This window comes from Lineus longissimus, chromosome 9 (assembly GCF_910592395.1).
Source record: "Lineus longissimus chromosome 9, tnLinLong1.2, whole genome shotgun sequence".
NCBI classification, from domain to species: Eukaryota; Metazoa; Nemertea; class Pilidiophora; order Heteronemertea; family Lineidae; genus Lineus; species Lineus longissimus.
Genome location: NC_088316.1, coordinates 8,543,008 through 8,559,099, shown reverse-complemented (window position 1 = coordinate 8,559,099; position 16,092 = coordinate 8,543,008). Strand labels below are relative to the sequence as shown.

The following is a 16,092-nucleotide window of genomic DNA, read 5'->3' as shown; positions in this document are numbered from 1 at the left end:
TATCTGTTCTTCTTGGTTTTTTCTTCGTTTTAAACCCTATTTAGCCCTTTCTCTGGCTGCCAGGGGGCTCTCATGTTGAAAATAGCAAAAACTGCATCAGTATGCCAATCAATCCTGTAGAACATTATCACATTAAATCTATCAATTCTTTCCTTTCACTTTGCATACCTTGATCAACAGGTGAGTACCTGGTCCCTGGAACATTTCATTTAATTGGTACCAATAATTATATTTTCCATCTGGTGCATCCATCCATTCATGCATCAGAGGAAATTAACAGTAGATACACCCAAAATCAACAAACTCTAAGGGGCATAGCTCCCAGGGACTAAAAGTGCCTAAGATTTTAACTGTTGAGGAGGCGCTCCGTTAAATATTTTTGGCAGAATAAAATTTGAAAAAAATAGCTAATGCGTCATTCGGTTTTATCCATTTTGCTTGTTTTTGGGCATCTAGGGTTCAGGCCACATCCAAGAATTGCCAAGAATTCTTTCTTGCCAATTCTTGTGTTCATAGAAAAACCCAAGACACTTTCTTGGGTTCAGGACAAGAACTCTTTCTTGACAATTCTTGTGTTCATAGAAAGACCCAAGATACAGACCCATACAAGAATTTAAAAGAATTAACAAGAATTTGCAAGAGCCATCAAAGATATATTCTTGCAATTTCTTGTGTTTACTTTCGTACAATCCAAGAAATGCCAAGAATTATCCAAGAAAATACAAGACAAACAGAGGTCGATGGAATAAAATTTTCTAAGACAATCCCAAGAAAACACAGGGATTTTCGCTTCGCCAGGTGTTTTCTTGGGTATTAATACATTGATATACACAATTGTACAGGACCCAAGAAAACCCAAGACGCATGCAAGATTATGCAAGATGATCTTGGGTTTTTCTTGGATTTATTTTCCTAAGGGATAATTTGTACGCCTCTTAAGTCCTTACAGGCTGAGACAATTTGCGGAGCTTTTCTCCAAAAGGTTGTAACAATGTTTGGTATCCCGTCTGTAGTTGTCACAGACGCAGCGACTTCGCTCACAGGGAAACTGTTCTCTCTTCTTTGCTCATCTATCGGTATCAATCAGTAAGTGTTGAAAATCATGGCTCTACATTGGTTGAACGTCATATGCGTACGGTAGGAGACATGATCAAGTCTAACTTAGGCCCGCATGGTAATGATTGGGTACGTTATGTTTCTGTAGCACAATTCAGCTACAACTCATTCTCTTTGCCCCAACCTGGAGGACATTCACCACATTACTTGTTGTTTCTTCGTGATCCGCCAGATATCAGAGGCATTAGGTTCAAGGTTGATTTAGGTTTGTCGCATTCCTACAAAGAGTACGTCGACAGTCTGAAGGAGAGGTTCAAACACATTGCAAAGACCATGCTTGAATTACAGCATCACAACATTTGGGAACAAGAGCTACGCCGAGCGAGCACATCATACGCACGCCATAAGAGTAAAGGGTGGTTGGTCAGGGTGAACAGTGTGTTTGCAATTGTACCGGGGAAATGCACTGTAGTACATGCAAAAGAAAAGAAAATGAGTTATCACACTCGAAACTTCATGAAGAGGCTTTTTGGGCCAATATTAGTGACCTACAAAGCAAGTTTGGTGGATATCGATGGTGCGCAAACAGTGACTATACATGATCTAGACTTTCAGTAATCGCGCGGACAATGAAAGGTAAGCGGAAAATGGAAACAGGTCTTCGTGACCTTGACCTTTGACCTTTTGACCTCCAAATCAATAGGTTTCTTCGGGCCTATACTAGTGCCCTGCAAACCAGGTTTGGTAACTATACATGATATAGAATTTCAGCAATCGCGCAGACAATGAAAGGTAAGCGGAAAATGGAAAAAGGTCTTCGTGACCTTGACTTTTGACCTCCAAATCAATAGGCTTCTTGGGGTCTATACTATAGTGCCCTGCAAACCAGGTTTGGTGACTATACATGATGTAGAATTTCAGTAATCGCGTGGACAATGAAAAGTTAACGGACAGACGAGCGGCCCGACAGACGGACGGCCCGACAGACAGACGGACACCGAGCGCCATACCATAATACGCTCCGGAGCGGGCGTATAAAAATCTCCCTAACGAGACCTTAAGACATAATGACGACATTTTCATGAGCTCAGAAACTATTAATTTCAACTTAACCATGTAGCCATGAATAATTTCCAACAGAAATATATATGAAATATGCAATATTGGTAAACAGAGTGCTGTTTGAAACAACAGTGCGTCATCGTTTTCTTCAACGCATTTCCATCAAATTTTCATCAAATTTGGTATCTTATGACAACGGAGGTGTCCTCTTAGAGAATCCAGTCAGACTTGTTGCACACATTACAAAGAAATGCCTGGACTAACTGAAAATACAATCTGTTCGGCATTCCCAAAGTCAGTTTTGCTTGCAGCGCGAATGCAAAATGACCAGTTGAGCTTAAATGGGTACCTGTTTTAAGTGCAGTTTCTGCCAAATGTGAACACTGCAGTGGCACAAGGCATGAATTGCCTTGCCTAAGGACTAAACAAATATGCTTCTATATGATATATGTTGAATATATATACAATGTAGCTTGATGCTTTCCGGATAAGAATATGCATGATTTGCAGTATGTGATTGACGTTCTATATATATATTTCGACGTATGGGATGCTAAGTATGACACAATTTAAGCAGATTATCATAGTACATATGATATTTCTAGATGGTCGTTCCAGCCTTTCCTTTTGAGGAAACATGTGTTGTCGGGTATCAGGAGACTTGTAGGAGGCTGCCGTTTTATCATATGTTAAAAAAAGGCTGTCAGGGTAATGTCAACCTTACCTTAAGGTCTCATTAGGGATTTTTTGTGTTAATGCACGGCCAACCCATAATCGTAGTTCCTAAAATCATTGATTTCTCGGTCCTCACAGTATGTCAGTGTTGATTCAGCAGTTGTTTTGGCAAAGACATGTTTTTTTGGAGTTTCTGAAACCTAGAGCGCCACTCAATAGGCGGCTAACAAGAAACTACGCATTTACTGTTGTTGCCGACGTATGTGTACACTGAACTTGGGATGTGCGTCGGCTCCATGTTGAAATGCCGTCCAGTGCCAGTTGGTGTGTTTTTCGCTGATTTGTGCAAAATTCAACATATCTCAAAGTCAAAAGTTCAATGGTTGACCCTCGTTTATTTTTGTGCAGCGTAACCAAGTGGCTTTCATGGGAGAATGGTCACTGTAAGAATTATTCAGGAAGAAATGTATAATATTTGGGGTTTTTCGTGATTGTCCGGCCCAATTGGCAATATTGCCAAGCTAGGAGCAAACGCGACGCTTATGATTTATTTTTTTTTTAAAAATGCCCAATTTAACATCCTGCAGAATCAGGGGAATCGGGCGTTTCCAGTGATGTACGACACAAATGGGTTGTCCTCATGCATTCACTTTGGAAACGCATTTTGAAATAGATGTACGTCCTGTTAATGGGGCACGTCATGATCGTGTACATTTGGGAAAAACTCCCTAACGAGACCTTAGACCAGCGATGACGTCATTTTTGGTTATTCCCTACGTTGTCAAATGAGCGCTTTTTAAAGTGTGCCATTTGGCATGCATTAGCATGCAATGTATTTTATCAGCGTTGCCAATTGCCGAACAGAATGCCGTAGCTCCGTCAATTTTGAATCAATTTTTATGGGAGTAACATTATTGTGTTGCTTGGAATGTCTAATTTTTCCTCATGTAAGAATCGTAGTACTAAAAACTAAAATGCAAACAGAATCATGCCGATTCACTGCACATACTGTGGGAATTCTCCACTTCAAAATAATTCGCGAACAGAGCGTGCACTTCTAATATCGATTTCACAGAATTGTGGTCAAATTTTCAAGCACTAATTTCTGAAAGTAGTCCCTCAATACCTTATGACTACCCACTGAAAGGAACTAGTGATAATATCGCCTACTTGACTTCTTTTTAGCAGAAAATTGGTTACTTAAGGTGTTGCAAAATCAATCTTTCATCTTTAGACTGGTCACAGTGGGTATGCTGAAACATAGCGTGGTTCCTTGGCCAATTCCATGCGCAGAATACAACTGCGCAACTATACATCATAGCCGTATCGAATCGTCAAAAATTGAGTTAAATGTGCCTGTAGCGCCAACTGGCGGTGAAAACAAACAAAAAATATTCGGCCAGATGTGAAAACAATATTTCCTCTGTGGACCGAGGTATAAAGGAATAAAGTTTAAACTTCCCGATGACCTCATTCGCTTAATGTAGGTCAGATCGCGCTGGTTTTTGGTTTCTGAGTTCATCTTGGGTTAAGCCTATTCAGCAGTGTCAACGAAGTGCCTTGCTGTTATGAACTGCCCAAAAGTGACACGGAAGGAAGGACAGACACCATTCCCTTAGTAATATTACCAGCTTCGCTGACTTTGTCAGCTGAGCAAAAAAGGAACTGAAGACGGAATTTGAATACTATTTTCTATTGACAATTTATATCAGTTTGAAGTCTATGGTTTCTTCCAGGTTATGTACGGGACAGTGAACCAATGACAGCTTATGAAATGATATAAAATAACTCAGATTTGCCTAAAACTTTGTTGCTGAGGACCTCTTGGTTTACACTATAAAAGTAGAGCTGGCAATTGGAATTGCCAGCGAACTCTCTGCCTGCTTGTTAAATTATTAGAAATATTCCTGTGGAGGGTTTTAGAGGCACTGTTTGAGGACTGCCTGCAGAATCACATATCGTATAGCCTTTTCATAAGGGCTGCACCTGGATGGGTACTGTTCTAGGGCTGATATGCATGAATGTACAATGTTGAGAAGACAAAGATATTCTGGAAAAATAAGATTTAGTTTTTATTAAAAATGATTATCTTGTCCAGCAAGTGATTGATAAATTAATACGTACATGTATGGATGATAATCAATATGAAATCAACAGTAATTAAATGATGAATTATGAAGTATACAAAAATAAGTATGGAACAATGAAAAGAAAATGCTGTTCATCATGACAGCGGTTTGATTGTATGAAGGATAACCAAAGAAATTACTACTACCGGTACTAGTATACAGCGGTTTGATTGTATGAAAGAAAACCAAAGAAATTACTACTACTAGTATACAGCAGTTTGATTGTACGAAAGATAAGAAATTAGTACTAGTATACAGCGGTTTGATTGTACGAATAATAACCAAAGAAATTACTACTAAAATAGTATACAGCGGTTTGATTGTATGAAAGATAACATCGAAAAGAAATTGTAGGATTAAACGAACCGGTTGTTGATTTCCCCGTTGTTTGCCTATCGTAAATCCGAGGCTAATGGCCATTGTGCTCAACATAGAGATATTTGGTGGTTAGGAATTCATCCTGGTTAAGAAACATCTTACATGTATAGTATACAGGTCAAGCCAAAGTCGGTATGATAGTGATGTTACTTGTAGTACCTACCATAAAAATATCATCGAAAACAAGTCACTAGTAAGCGAGATATTGAACATTTTACTTTTTTAGTTTTGGCCTCCTGGTGGCCAAGTCGAGAATCAGATTGACATTGAAGATTGCAGATTGAACCTCTGACACCGAAATTTGGTGACAGAGGTTTTACATGACGTAGGGAGTCATGTGTACCAAATTTCAAGTTCATAGCTTTAGCAGTTGAGAAACATGACATAGTTACACACAAACGGCCAATTGACACCATTTGACCTCTGTGTTGCATGGAGAACCTTCCATAAAAAGTTTTATCGAAAACGCGTCACACATAAGAGAGATGTCACTCTTTTTAGGGTTCCACTTTTGGCTCCCTGGGAGCCAAGTCAAGAATGAGATCAAAACAAAATTCATCGTCAGAGGTCACCTGACCTGGGGGGGGGGGGGGTCTTGTGTACAAAGTTTCAAGTTCAGTTCTAGCAGTTAAGAAACGTGCCAGTTTTCGAAACGGGATACAGGCGACAACAACAACGACGGACACAGCGGTGTTGTATAGACTCACCTACCGTGAGCCGAAGAGGTGAGCTAAAAATCCTACCTCCATCCTGATATGCATGTTGGACCGGTCTTCCAGCTGCTTCTGATAGGAAAGGATTCTCTCCTCCATAGCAAGGCCCCCGCTGTGATGAACCTCATCCTTTTTAGCGGAATATTGCTGGTCAACATCAGTCAGCTTTTCATCTAGAATTAGAAAGGCAGGTCTTTTCAGGCGTTTTTTTCAGGATTGATTTCATGGGAGCTATCAGTCACTCCATAATTTGCATGACAGCCAGACCCCGTTAGCGAAAGATGAGCAAAATAGGTGGAATGCCTCTCAGCTGGATGTTTATAATAGGTCAGATAAGCTGATTGATTGCACTCCAAGGCCTTCCTCCTAGACCTCTGCTATTGCATTACAGACACCACCTGCTGTGTTAGTTTTACCTGTCTTACTGGGTTCATTACACTTGGTGCAATATGGGTATGTGGATTAGTGGATTAGATCGAATGCACTCAATGTGTTGTTGAATTCCTGCCATGAATAGTTATACAATGTTATATAATGATGAGGCATGGATTGGTCAAGGAACAGTTGCTGTATATCTTTGTAGCCAGGTCATTTTGTATTTGGGCCTCAATTTTTTCTTACACCCTTTGTAGGCCTGTAGGCCTGTGACCTGATTGAACTGAGCCTCAATCTGGTGTCACAAAATTCCAACATGTCTTCAATGACCATGTTTTTCTTCTCCTCCATCTAAATTCCACTTTTGTTCAACTTAAAGGTGATGAACCTGGCTATGCCTCCCCCAATGGTCCAAGCTAAATATTATTAAACCCCCCTGTTCTTTATTTCGTAGGTAGCAGGCCCACATCTTTGTAATTTAAGGAACTAAGTTGAGAGTCAGCATGACTGTAGTGCTTTGTACAAAGATGCCCTGCTGGCCAAACTGAGAATCAGAAAAAGAGTGCAGTTTAGTCTAAGAGTATAGGGGTACATTCGTACCAAGTTAGGGATCTGTAGCTAAAGCAGTGACAAAACGTGCCGTCATTGTAAAATGGCGGTGCCATAGGAAACTTTGACCTCTGTGACCTTGAGAAGTAGGTCAAATCAAAAACCCACATTTATTAAATGTATCCTTGCTAGGAGTACCTACCATAAAAATGTTATGAAAATCAGGCCACTATTAAACGAGCAATCAAACATTTTAACTTTGGACATTAAATTTGGCCCCCGAGTGGCCAAACTAATTTTTTTTTAAGATGCCCGCCTGGCACCCATATTGGCTATCACATTTGATAAAAAATCAAGGATTTAGTAGAGAGTACATAGATATACATCCAGATCAAATTTGGTTGCAATCCGATCATTAGTTTCGGAGTAATAGTACTGTGTTTATTTTTCAAGATGGCTGCCTGGCGGCCATATTTGATGTCCGAACGGCCGAAATTTTAGGGGTGGAATAGACAATCCCCAGATACATGTCCACACTGGTTTAAAACCTTCTAGCTAAAATAGATAGGAAACATGCTACTGTTCAGTGAATCAGCAAACTTTGACCTCTGTGACCTTGAAAAGGAGGTCAAATCAAAAACCCGGATGATATATGATGCACCTTTGCTAGAAGTACCTACCATATTTTTTTCAAAATTTCCCGACGACTATTAAGGGAGATATTGCATATTTTCACTTTTAACGTTTGGCCCCCTGGTGGCCAAACCATAAAACGAATCGGACCAAAACTTGGTCTCCAAGGTGTCATTACATAAGGGTACATGTGTACCAAGTTTCAACTCAATAGCTCTAACGGTTACGAAACGTGCCCTGCTAACGGACGACGGACGACGACGGACGACGACGACGACGACAACAGATGCCACGGTATGGGATTAGCTCACCTCTGTTAGAGGCGAGCTAAAAACTAAAATGCAAACAGAATCGTGCCGATTCACTGCACATACTGTGGGAATTCTCCACTTCAAAATAATTCGCGAACAGAGCGTACACTTCTAATATCGTTTTCACAGAATTGTGGTCAAATTTTCAAGTACTAATTTCTGAAAGTAGTCCCTAAATACCTTATGACTACCCACTGAAAGGAACTAGTGATAATATCGCCTACTTTTATATATATGTAAATTATTAATCAATCTTATGATTAAGAGGAGGCATAAAAAAAGCAATATGCTTAACGCTTATGCCCCCTCATTACACTCTTTACAAATTACATAAAACACAAGATGGACAACTGTAATTGACCGAGGTCAGATATCACAAGATACAATGTGCAGAGATATCAGCGAGTAAATCTGCGTGTTCTTTCAATGTAAGTTTGAACTACTGAAAATATAGATATATTTGTATCATGGGAGTAAGCCTCGTTACCAAAAAGAAAATTCTGTACAGTATACGGTAAAATTCTAGGTAAATAATATCGCCTACTTGACTACTTTTTAGCAGAAAATTGGTTACCGTGTTGCAAAATCAATCTTCCATCTTTAGACTAGCTGTACTGGTCACAGTGGGTATGCTGAAATATAGCCTGGTTCCTTGACCAATTCCATGCGCAGAATACAACTGCGCAACTATACGTCATAGCCCAGGCTTTTGAATCGTCAAAAATTCAGTTTAATGTGCCTGTAGCGCAAACTAATTCCATCACAAGTAAAAATTAAAAATTATCAAAAAATATTCGGCCAGATGTGAAAACATTATTTCCTCTGTGAACCGAGGTATAAAGGAATGAAGTTTAAGCTTCCCGATGACCTCATTTGCATAATGTAGGTCGGATCGCGCTGATTTTCGGTTTCTGAGTTCATCTTGGGTTATGCCTAATTTAGCAGCGTCAGCGAAGTGCCTAGGCCTTGGGGTTACAAAATGCCCAAAAATGACACGGAAGGAAGGACAGACACTATTCCCTTAATAATATTACCAGCTTAGCTGACAAAGTCAGCTGAGCTAAAAACAAAGATGGCACCCTGGCAGACATCTTAGATTTTGGGTCGGACCAAAAATCAATAGGAAACTTCCCCTGCCTAGGACATCTCACCACAGAAGTTTCATGTCTGTCACTCCCTCGGTTCTCAAGTTATGGGGCGGAATAATGAAATGGCCAGGGCCATTGTGCTCACCTCATGTGGAGAAAAGATGGATAAAGAGCATGGTATTGTGTCATGTAGTGTTAGGTTTGATGTAGGTCCAAGCAATTACAATTTCCCCAAAATGGCCAATTTACAGTACATTCGACCTCTGTGACCTTGAAAAGTAGGTCAAATCAAAGAAGACCCGGGTGACACATTGAATGGTTGTTAGAATTAGATGTACCTATGATATAAAATTGGTGCCAATCGGGCAAGTCATTACTAGGAATAATGGCACTTTGAAGAATTTAGGATTTGGCCCCCTCCCTGGAGGCCGAACGGCAAATCAGATCGCACCAAACTTCAGTACCTGAGATCACCTGACCAAGGGGTACATGTGTACTTAATTTGTGATCAATAATCATTGCAGTTAAGAAACGTGCCATAGTTACGGCCTGACGGCGAATTTACGCCATTTGACCTCTGTGACCTTGACAAGAAGGTCAAATTAAAAACATGTGTGACATATACTGTATGGTGGTTAGATGTACCCATGATATCAAATTGGTGGCAATCGGGCAAGAAGTTAAGGAATAATCACATTTTTAAGGTTTTTGGATTTTGCCCCCTGGTGGTCAAGTGGTGAATCATAATGGACCAAACTTCGGTCCCTGAGATCACCTGACTAAGGGGTAAATGTGTACCAAATTTGGTATCAATAGTCATTGCAGTTTAGAAACGTGCCATCGTTACATCCTAACGGCCAATTTACACCATTTGACCTCTGTGACCTTGAAAAGGAGGTCAAATCAAAAACCCGGATGATATATGATGCACCTTTGCTAGAAGTACCTACCATATTTTTTTCAAAATTTCCCGACTACTATTAAGGGAGATATTGCATATTTTCACTTTTAACGTTTGGCCCCCTGGTGGCCAAACCATGAAACGAATCGGACCGAAACTTGGTCTCCAAGGTGTCATTACATAAGGGTACATGTGTACCAAGTTTCAACTCAATAGCTCTAACAGTTACGAAACGTGCCCTGCTAACGGACGACGGACGACGACGACGACGACGACGACGACGACGACGGACGACGGACGCCACGGTATGGGATAAGCTCACCTCTGCTAAGAGGTGAGCTAAAAACTAGAGGCCTGGCGGCCTGAATAGCTACGCTGGCGGAATTAAATAGCAAGGAATGAGATGAATGACAAGAAAATGGAACATGGGTATATGCATGTACCAGAATGTAGATTTATGGTTGATAGGGAGATGTGGACAGACTAGATGGAATCAAGCTAAGACAAATGGGGCCAAATGAGTCAAGGGCGTTAAGCTTAAAACAACATTTAACTACTGAATAGACAGATTCAGGCCCTTCGTGTAAATCATCACCGGATATGAATAGGCCCTGAAACTAATTAGGGAGAAGTCACACACGTCTAACCCTTAACGGCCGTTTATAAATTTGGCCCCGAGGGTGAACGAAAGTTGTGAAATTTTTATTTGAACTGCAGTGAATAAAGTAGTCGAGGGGTTCTTTTGTCACATCCGCTCTTCAATACCTTCAGTGCCTCCAACTGTGTTTAAGCAGGTCAGCACAAAACTGCTCTTTCAAACCCTTCAGTTTGATACCATTAACGCGACTGCCTTCCTCTAACAGTGTTTAAGTTGTTTAGTAGGTCATAAAAGTAGATCAGGGTAAACCTACTCTTAAACACTCTTAGTTTGATGTCAAACACGGATGACACCTTTCACTTTAACCGTCTCCAAGTAGGTCAGTTGGTAATGAAAATGGGTTAGCACAAACCTACTGTTCATTACCTTTAGTTCGATACCAAACACAACTACTTTAGCGATAACAGTCTTAAAGTAGGGCAGAAGATCATAAAAGTAGGTCAGTGCAAATCTCTCCTTCATTACCTTTAGTTTAGATCAGTTCTTGTGACACTGCCCTATTCCTTCCCATTAGGCTACAATGCGGTCTCTTACTTGTGACATGAGGCATGATGCTGTCTAATGCATCACCCGCTTCTCTTGTATCAATCAGGCTACAACGAAGTCTTACTTGATTGTGACATCAGGCATGATACCGTCTCTTACATCACCATACCCCTTCCCTGACCTCTTCTGAAAACGTGCTCAACCTTCAGTTGTTAGTTGCAGGAAATTTTCATGTAGAAACAATTTGGTTTCCCGATATCAAATAATCAGACGCAGCGCCGTCTTTACACTGGCAGATAAACTAAACGTAACGGACTCCAATTGTGCCGTGGATAATTTATTTTCTGAGGCATTACCCTCTCTTGACCCAGGGTCGAGCGCGACACTCAAGGGGTAGGAACTTTAACTCGACCTGAGGTCGAGCATGACACTATAAGGGTTAAAGGTTGCATGTTCAAGAGTTTAGGTTAAATAGGCAAGCTTGATTTTTTATCATAAAAATAAATAAAAATTCAGAGATGCATTTTCAATTTCAAGGCTTCTTTATTCAATGAACTTGTATAATACAGTAAAACAAGACAAAAAACGTGAAGGACAAATCAGCTAAGATACAGCGTCTTTTTAAGGCCACGGCATAAATAGGAATTGTGGTGTGGCGTAATTAGACCAATCAGAACGGGGCAATCGTTTATTTATGGTGCGGCATAAATTCCTATTTATGCCGTAGCATAATTCACGAGATCCAAGATTTTGATTGGTCGCTTTATGGTGCACCACAATTCAGATTTATGCCGTGGCATAATTCTGAATTCTGTCCACTCGCGCCAGCCATAGAAAACGGCTTCAAACTTTATCACAGGTACGTGACCATAAGCTCCCCACAGGGGAACTAATTTATGCTTTCTGCCCCCTGGCGAGCTGAATATGAGTCAAACCGCACTAATATTTTCTGTTAAGAGCATTTCCTGTGCTGTTCATGTCAAATACCAGATTTGAAGAGCCTCGGTCTTATGGTTACAAAATGCCCGATTTTGTCCATGGATGGATGGAAGGACCGACACCTTTCGAATAGCTATTGGACTAACTCCGCTGACTTTGACAGCTGAGCTAAAAATACGTCTGGGCATATTGCCCAAAGCCGAAACGGTTATGAAACGTGCTCCACTAACAGACAACAGACGACGACAGACGCATTGGTATCGTATAAGCTCCCCACAGGTGTGCTAAAACCCTGTCTGATAAGTCATGTATCATCATCATATAATATCCTGAAAATGGCAGTGGAATTGGTGCACTAGTTTAAGAGATATTGAATGGAGATGGTGTTGATATTAATATGATCAGGACTGTAGTCTAGCTCATATTGATATCGACACCTGTGATTTGCTCTCTCCCAAAATAGCAGACCGATTTCAATGTGGTTTGCACAGGGTTGTCATAAATCTTGTTGTCCATATGGACATTCTATACAGTGAAATGGGTGATTGTCTTCATTATGTAATGGACCATTTCAAAATGGTCCAGAAAAATCAATTTCATTACTGTGGCAAACTTGGGCGCAAGATGCGGCGTTCATTGATTAAGGGAAAACTTTCTCTTCATTTTAAACATATATTGAAACAAGTATACAACAGTTAGGGTTAACAAACACAGTGCACGAGCTTTAACGGTTCTTCCACGAATAAGTTCCTATAATGCCTCGATTCCAGTACATATATCGTGTCCGTGAGTTTCAGAGTATTCCACGCGGACGTTGGTTTTGTGTTGGTGAACAAGCTGTATAAGAGAACAAACCAAGTCTTAATCAAACTGTTACAAGACACCTATCTATGAAATGCGAAATAACCGACCGAAAATGGGAAATTCCGACGTTACTTACGTGGTCCCAGGTCTTTTTTATCAGAAAATACAGCCAGATCCCTGTCTGGTCTAACACAGCCAAAGGTCTGCACGCTCGGCCTCTGTCAACATAACTAAAGCACTATAGGGCCTAGGCCTAGCAAGCCTCTAAACATGGTAAACAGCATTACCTAATCATATTGATCATATTGACTTAGGTATTAACCACCTATGCACAATAGGGTTTCTACTTTCTACTATTTTGTCACAATTACGGGAAAAATTCCACCAAAAAATCACTGGTGTCATAGTACAACAAGACCTAACACTTTCTGGGGCATTTTCAGGTTGATATCTTATCTGGGTTTCGAGCTATCATGCTTTTTCTGCAAAAATTTTAACATGCAATAGATACTTTTTCTATTGACCTTTTACATCTGCCCCCAAACTTCTACCTTCTCATCATGCACTGTGCCATGGTATAGGGCCCTGTGTTAACAAGCAAAGACAAGTTATAGTATTTTACTCCTTTTAATATTCCAATTGTATTCAATGAAGGAGGGACATAATTATCCCATTCATCGGCAAACCTTTATTAGGGTTATTGACACCGATATGTAACTGGACATGTCACTTATTAAATGGGGGGATGACTCCCACGGCTGTTAAAAAGGTGAGGAAATAATTGTGTGTGGCCAACCCCATAAACTTCATTGGGAGAGCAGCCGTGATCTGAGCTTATAATGCAGTGGGAAAGTGTCAGAAGTTACCACAAATTGTAATTATCCAGGGTTGATTTTCAACCAGAAAAAGTCTGTGTAAGATATCGACATGAAAACACATCAGTCTTATTTTTTGCTGTACTACAACACCATTGCTCTTTTCAAGAAATAAAAAAGTTTTTTTTCTTGGACCTTTTGTAAATTGAGGATAACATAATGAATACAATAATGCACTTCATTGTAATCAAAATGATGATACAGACAACGCCATTTGCGGCAACCTTGTACAAACCACATTAAAAACAGTTGAATAGTTTAGAAGATATCCAAGGAGGATCGGATAGGTTGTGTGCCGTGTGCAAAACCTCGGTCATACTATGATCGCGCGAGCCAATGGCCATCATTCCGAACGTAGCCACCATACATGATCGTTAATCATGATAAATCATGATAAATCCTGCCCGAATCAATAGAACACTACTTCATTTGCATAATCAATGAGTTGAAGTCGCAAACTATACTAAACAATAACAATATTCTAACAGTTTTCAACCAGTAAAATGAGTAGGCTAATACGAGGCTGGTCCAATTTTGGACATCTTCCACGGTCGATAAATATGCTTAATCATGGAGATCTTTCGAGATCTTTGAGTGTTTTAAGTCTGTTTTTGTCCTAAGAACTAGTTTTTACCAGTGATTTTCAAGATCTCCTCAGATAATTTACAAAATCAGCCTCATTCTGAGGGTTGTCAATGAAGCACACAGCTAGATTGATCTCACCACGGTCGCACAAAGACCGAAAATTGATAAAACAGGTAATGCTAAAATGTGCATTTTCTACTTCATATGAAACATTTCGATGTAAGTGAAATAATGCATCAACTAATTTTATAAACTATGATGTGAAAATTGTAAAATCAGTCGATATTTCATTTTATTTTTTACGCTGTATAAAGCATGTGGGTTTGTTTACATGACCTTGACATTCGTTTTCTAACGGTGCGCTACTTATCCGATCCTCCTTGGAAGATATCATAAGTCGTAGAGGTTGATATAAATATGATCTAGACAGTACCAATGATAAAAATTTGGTGATGAACGAGTCCTTAGTTCAGGAGATATAGCACCTTTTGTGTATTTGGTTTTAGCCACCTAGTGGCCAATCAAGAATCGAACCTGTCCGAAATTTGGTCTTTGATGTGTCATTTTATTGGGAAACAAAAGTACCAAGTTTCAAGTCGATTGCATCGGTAGTTACAAACCTTGCCTTGCTAACGGATAGGGATGCTGCGTTAAAAGATAAGCTCACCTCTCTGGAGGTGAGCTAAAAAGGGTATAAAGGAAGGGGGAGCCATATATATTCGCCATGGGATTCAGTCGCAATCCATAAACTGACCGTGAATATACGGTCATTGAAGCTAAAGAGTTAAAGGTGGAAGGACAAACATGAATAATTAGGAATCTTACCAAGAGATGAGATTGGATCAAGTGGAGTGATGTCTGCCTGCCCTTCATGACCTCCGTCGGTGTATGCATGTTCAATAGCAATCTCACTTAACAGTTGCCACAAGAAGCCTGCAATAAGTATGATAAAAATGTGAAAGGCCAACGGGAGATCCAACAAACCCTTTGTCATAAATAATTTATTCTTATTTTCAATAGAAAAATAATCCAAGGCATTTCTGTTGAAGCATTCTGGACAAAACGCGTTTGAGGAGAATAGCAATGTATGGCCACGCTCCGTGGTCACCAAAGATGTTTCAGGTTATCACTAAACTGGTTCTGAAGTTATGGGGTGGAAAAGGAAGATGGCAGCCTGACAGCCATATTGGATTTTGTTTCAGGTCATAAATCAATAGGGAAGCTCCCCTTAACTAGACCATCACGTCATAGAAGCTTTAGGTCTGTCGCACACTCAGTTCTCGAATTATGGTGTGGAATGTGAAAAACAAATGTGGCGGCCTGGCAACCATGCTGGATTTTGGGTCAGGTCCAAAATCGATAGAGAACCCCCCTTACCCAAGGTCATCACACCACATCAGTTTATGGTCTGTCCCTCACTTCGTTCATGTCATGGATATGGGGAGAACAGTTTCTGGCTAGTTTCAGCAGTTTTGATTCCATTGAATAATATTATTCTTCTCGGCTCAATGTCACAAAAGAAAATTACCGGTACCAACTAAGTATAGCACTTTGGTTATAAAGTTGACTGAATTTCAGGGTTATTGAAGAGTGTACATGTCACATTGAAATTGGTTGACATCTGTTCAACAGTTTAGGAGTAATAGGACTTCGTTGGATTTTCAAGATGGCCGCCTGGCGGCCATATTGGTTGATGGATTTGACTGAAAACCAGGGATGTAGAGAGTACATTGATGTACAATCACATGAAATTTGGTCACAATCCGACTTTGTTTAATATTCAAGATGGCTGCCTGGCGGCCATATTTGAGGTCAGCGCAACACAAATTTTTGGGGTAGAATAGAGGGTCCCTTGATAGGTCCCTTGATATATGT

At 40.2% G+C, this 16,092-nt stretch overlaps 1 protein-coding gene across 5 annotated transcripts in view; it reads right to left on the bottom strand.

Annotated features, from left to right (window-relative positions):
* Window positions 1-16,092, bottom strand: part of LOC135493846 (centriole and centriolar satellite protein OFD1-like) — a 462,799-nt gene that overhangs the window by 396,973 nt on the left and 49,734 nt on the right. For all 5 annotated transcript variants that reach the window (XM_064781463.1, XM_064781462.1, XM_064781465.1 and 2 more), the window contains exons 5-6: window positions 15,043-15,150; window positions 6,044-6,186 (exon numbers count right to left, since the gene is read on the bottom strand). In XM_064781463.1, the coding sequence (XP_064637533.1) occupies window positions 6,044-6,186; window positions 15,043-15,150 (251 nt within the window). The remainder of the gene's footprint in view (window positions 1-6,043; window positions 6,187-15,042; window positions 15,151-16,092) is intronic.